The sequence below is a fragment of the Chaetura pelagica genome, unplaced genomic scaffold (genome assembly GCF_000747805.2).
Source record: "Chaetura pelagica isolate M959 unplaced genomic scaffold, ChaPel_1.0 scaffold130, whole genome shotgun sequence".
Taxonomy (NCBI): Eukaryota; Metazoa; Chordata; class Aves; order Apodiformes; family Apodidae; genus Chaetura; species Chaetura pelagica.
Window position 1 is genome coordinate 809,797 of NW_009951915.1, and position 5,554 is coordinate 815,350.

Genomic DNA, 5,554 nt, shown 5'->3' on the forward strand with positions numbered 1-5,554 from the left:
CACCCCCAGATGTGTTTCAGGGTCGTTTGGATGTGGTGTTGGTGGAGATGGTTTAGGGGAGACCTTTGTAGAGTAGGGATGATGGTTGGACTTGGTGATCCCAAGGGGCTTTTCCAACCTGAATAGTTCTATGATTCTGTGATTCTATGAAATCCTTGAAACAACAGCCCTGGGCAGAGCTGAGGGCTCCTTGGCTCCTGCTCAGACGGATCTACCTGTTTGGAGAAGCTCCCAACTCAATGTTGCCAATGCATTCTGTTCTCCATGTCTGTAACTGCTCCTCGCAGGGTTCCCGCAGCCTCGTCTCTACTGGTTCAAGAATGGGCAGCCCCTGAAGGCCTCGGATCGCATCCTGAAGACGGACAAACAGGAATTCCACTCGCTGGAAATCCGCGACGTCACTAAGGCAGATGCTGGCCAGTACTCAATATTTGTCATCAATTCTGCAGGTTCTGCATATTCCTCAGCTAGGCTGGTAGTCAAAGGTAAGTGTTGGGCTATTTTTGGGATCTTCTTTTTTCTAGGTCAGTGGCTTTTTCCATTTTATATAGTTATTTTTCTTCAGAAAGCTACCAAGGAAAATCAAAGGAAGTGGTCAAGACGATTTGGTTTAATTTTAGTTTGCCTGTAAATTTATTACATGTCCAAAAAATGAAGTATGTACTGCTCAATACTCTGTTATCTCATAAACATACCTTTTATTCTTGTCCAACCTCATTAACATGAATGGTTCATTTTATTAAACCTGAGGGCCACTTACAAATCCCACTACCATTTCTGTGTAGTATCTCCAGCAAGAAGTAAGAACCTAGAGCACCTTTTTTTTTTTTTTTAATTACCTGAAAGGTATTTGTATTTATTGTTTTGTTTGTTCTCTTTGTGTTACAGATCCTGATGAGAAAGAAGAGCCATCAGAAACAGGTGAGAGAAGCCATAGTTGGTGGTAACAGAACCTCTTGTAATTTTTCAGCAGTCTAAATTCTCACGTTCCATCAATAATGTTATTTTCAGATTCCCATGAGCAGCTGATACCACCAAGGTTCCTAGAAAGATTTACTAATAAAAAGGTGAAAAAAGGTGCAAGCATCACGTTATCTGTAAAAGTTGAAGGTATGTGAACAGACATCTTGCCTCTCTGCAAAACACTTCAATTCTGTAACTTCATGACACATTCTAGATTGGCCCAAGTCATTGTAACCTCATCTTCTGTATCTGAAGTCTGGGACTCTACTCCCAGCTTTGTAAGAGACTTTATGTACTTTACATGTATGTAAAACCAGGGATAAGAAGTCTTTGGAAAATGTGTTGATGAAGGGTTTTGGTTTTACAAAACCTTGTGTGCACTGCAAAAAGGCTTGTATTCCTTTCTATGTATTCTGCCTGTTATTGCAGGAAACAGACCAAAACAACGTTTAATCAGAGCAGTCACAGCTCATAATTGTAAGGAAGGAACACCAGCAGGAGAATTAAAGCTCATTGCATTGCCTTTCTTTTAGGACATCCTCCACCAGCTATTACTTGGCTGAAAGAACAGTCTCGGGAAGACATCCTGTGGATCAAACCAGACACTCCTGGGTATAAACTTGCCAGTTCAAATATGCACCACAGTCTGATCCTCCTGGATGTTAAGAAGAAATACAGTGGAGCCTACACGTGCATTGCTACCAACAAGGCTGGCCAGTCCATCTGCACTGCCATCCTGGAAGTTGCAGATGGTAAGTCTTTGTTACAATATAAACATATTCTCTAAATTACCCTTATACAGTGCCTAAGATAAAACCAAGTGTGACTGATAAGGAAATGAATACCTCACCACTGAAAAAAAAAAAGCAAAGCATTTTCCCAAGATTAGCCATGACTTTGCTTGCCTTGCACATGGTGACACTCTTTAATTCTATAATGTTTTAGTTTTCTGACCCTAGCTTGGATTAACAGCAGCATCTTTGCTGTATAAACACAAGATAAGTCTAAGAAACAACCAAATGAAGCAGAAGGGAAGAAAGGCAATGTAAAGTAACTAGAAAAAGTAAACATTTAAGTTGTTTTTTTTTTAAATGCTTCACTCTTCTAAGGTATTTTTGCTTTGTAGGATTGCCTTAAGGCAGCTGGAGTTATTCCATTCCTCTTTTACAGAGCTTTCCAGGGCCTCTCCTGGTACAGTTCATTCACTAAGAGGTGGAAGAAGCAGACGTAGGTTGGGAGTAGGGGCAGCACTACAGAAGGCTCAATTTTTCTGTTATCCTTCCTTGCATCTCACATTTTTACTCTACCAAGAGCTCAGGAGCACAGGATGAGCAGTGTAGAGAAACGAGGCCATCACACATCTGTATGAACAGGGAGAGGAGTAAGTAATTGCATTGTATAATTAGGAGTATGTATCCCAGGTCAAGAGCTGCAAACAGGGCAGATTAATTATTCCAGTGGTCCCAGTAATCCATGTGTAGAAAACGTGCCTACAATAGGTACACAAAACATCCTCTGCCTTCTGTCCTCTAATGATAAACCCTAATCTTGCAGTGAAAGAGGCTGAAGTTCTGACCCAGGAGCGTGTGATGGTGTCAGAAGCCATCATGACCACACTGGGGTAAGTGGTTGGCCACCCATGCTGGGGTGGAGCAGTGCAGGTACCATCCTGCAGAAGTTCCCAGGAGTCACTTTTAGGCATGTGTTCTCTTTGAACATCCTATATTCAAGTCTTAGTACTTAGCACTAGAGTTAAAACAGTTTGAGGTCCTAGGGTGGAAATATTCTAGTACCAATGTCAGCCACCTTTGCTGGTTTATCAGGGAAGATAAAAACAAGGACAAAAAGACTAATAAAATGGGTAGGTCATATAAAACTCTTGCTACTTTTAATCTCCTAATCAGAAGTAAAAAAAAAAATAAAATAATCACAGGGTTAAGGCCTGACTGTTACTTGCCAACATCAAAATTCATTGATGCTTCACAGAAAAGGAAGTAGATGAAAAGGGTCTGGTCACAAACTTCTTGTTTACAAATGCACATGACAAATAACTTCAGTTCTCCACTGTTGGCTTGGATACTAGGCAGACACAATCTGAAAAGTGGCATCCAGCTGAACACACATTGACTTCTAGAGTATGTAGAGCCTAAAAGGCTTGACCAGTCTTCCTCTGGTGTGTGAAGAAAGCTGCAGTGGGAATGCAGCTGTTTCCCTGCAGCCTCTCCAAGGATCTGCCCAGGCTCCATTAAACACACTTGGTGACACCTGGTTTGTCATAGATGAAGTGGAGTGAGCTTCCTCCTGCTTCCTACATACTCACAGAGAATCAGGGCAGATCAGCTTGTGCAATGACTGTTTATATCTTGCCTACAAAAACCACAGGAACAGCAAAGACATTCACTTCAGGATGTAGGAGTTTGGTTTTCTTTGCAGAGCTGTAGTCTTGGGAAACACCACAAAGGCTCTTCATCAGGTGCAAGCAAATTCTGGCAGTTTTTCACATCTTTGTGGTCATTTTCACTCAGTGTTGACAGTATCCTCTTCTGCCCCTTTCCTACTGGAACGGGATGAATTTGGTGCTGGTAAAAACTGCCAGTGTAGCAACTGTCTCTTTAGACCTCAGAAACACTGCAGAACCAGCAGCTTGTTTCCCCAACACTATGTGATGTGATCTTGGCAGGACCACAGCAGCTGCATGTTCTGCAGGCCTTGGTTTCCTGATTAATCCACTGGGGATTGTTGAGCACCAGTTCACTGAAAACTGCCTGAGACTACAGATCCTCATTTGACATAAAGTCTCCAACTGTGACAATTTTATTTCATGCCAGCTGAGAATAAAGTCCTAGAAACACCAGGGAGCTGGAAGCTACTCTGTCCTGCAACCTACTCCCTGAGGAGTCAGGTCTTCTCAAGCCAAATAAAAGTCAGGAATGAGGAGAATTCTCATATGGGATTACACAGAATCACAGAATCTTAGGGGCTGGAAGGAACCTCTAGAGATCATCTCATCCAACCCCCCTGCCAGAGCAGGATCCCCTAGAGCACATCACACAGCAACTTGTCCAGGTGAGTCTTGAAAGTCTCCAGAGAAGGAGACTCTACAGCCTCTCTGGGCAGCCTGTCCCAGGGCTCTGTCACTCTCACAGGAAAGAAGTTTTGGCTCAAAGGATTTGGCTCAAAGATTATCTCACCTGAGTGTTCCTGTGCCCATATGGGCCAGGTGCCCCAATTCTGATTTCTCATATTGGCCCTGGTGAGCATCAGCTGCCAGAACCTGCAGCCCAAACCAGAGTCCTAACTTAGATATTCCAAGCCTTTAGGTACCAGGTGTGAGGTGGAGGGAAGTTTCTCGTTTTCCTCTCCTTACTACACATTTTAATTTAATTTTTAACTCTGCTTTACTCTTTTTTTTATTCTTTTTTTTTCAGAGATATTCATCCCTCTGAAACAAGAGGTAAGAGAAGCTGTTTTCTCTCTCCTACTCCTGCCCTTTACACCTACAGCTGTTTGTCTATGTATTTCATTATTATCACCTGCTCTTGTTCTATGCTCTTGAAACTGTCTGAAATGTTGGAACTTTTCAGGACTGGTCTCTGTTCAAGAGTGAATGATTTGGATGAAATGTGAGCAAGTACAGTTTTAAAAGCAGGGGAAGTGAAGAAAATGAGACCTTCCTTCCACAGAAGCTTTTGTTACTCCAAAAAAAAAGAAGACATTGCATATTTAATAGAAAATTCTCTTTTTACCAGGAGACCTTGAAGCTGGTAGAGAAGGTGTACCCAAAAGCCCTATTTCATTGGCTGATGTTGGCTCAGAAGAGTTCTTCCAGAAACTCACCTCCCGTATCTCAGAAATGGTATCTGCAAAAATAAGTCAGGGTAAGGAACCTGGCAGGCACAATTTAATCCGTGTAGAAAAATATGCAGTCTTTTGTTGTTTAGGGTTTGGTGGGGTTTTTTTTGGTATCTGTTAGACTTTAAATATCAATGAGATTTATCAAAAAAGTTTTGAGACAGTTATGTCTGTAAATGCTGAGAATTAAGAATTTTTAGTAAGAATCCAACCAAACTGTGTGTCTTAGTCTAAGATCTGGCACTAGAATAACAGCAATTACAGTAAATTAAGATGATGAATGTGCATTTAATGCATACAGTGTTTATTTAAGTGAGCAGGAGTAAGTGCAAGCTTTAGAAAGGAGGGCAACTTGTAAAAATGGATGTATATTTTGAACATCTTAGGCATGTTGTGTTCCTCAGACATTCATCACTCCCGAGTCTGAAAGCAATCCTGTTTGGAAGATCTCCCACATCCTCAAATGTAACACACAGTGGGATTTTGAAATCAAGTTGAGGCTGAAAATAGCTGTGCACAGCTGTGCAGTAATCACCTGATTTGTTGAATTAAAAGAAAGATTCTGGTTTCTGTATCATATACTAATTAACTTGTAGCAAAACTGTATCTTGAAGCAAAACCAGAGGCATTGCCTCTGCTACAAATACTCATGCAGTGCAAAAGCAACACATGCAGCAGGTGTGCAACCTTGTGTATTCAAACACCCCAATTACTCCTTTAATCAGAAACATCAGCAGGA

The 5,554-nt window shown here is 41.6% G+C and overlaps 1 protein-coding gene across 1 annotated transcript in view; it reads left to right on the forward strand.

Moving 5' to 3' along the window:
• The window catches only part of OBSCN (obscurin, cytoskeletal calmodulin and titin-interacting RhoGEF), a 183,002-nt gene that overhangs the window by 119,920 nt on the left and 57,528 nt on the right, over positions 1–5,554 (forward strand). The window contains exons 67-73 of the mRNA XM_009994678.1: positions 288–485; positions 889–921; positions 1,012–1,110; positions 1,497–1,715; positions 2,518–2,584; positions 4,392–4,417; positions 4,713–4,841. Coding sequence (XP_009992980.1) covers positions 288–485; positions 889–921; positions 1,012–1,110; positions 1,497–1,715; positions 2,518–2,584; positions 4,392–4,417; positions 4,713–4,841 — 771 coding nt within the window. The remainder of the gene's footprint in view (positions 1–287; positions 486–888; positions 922–1,011; positions 1,111–1,496; positions 1,716–2,517; positions 2,585–4,391; positions 4,418–4,712; positions 4,842–5,554) is intronic.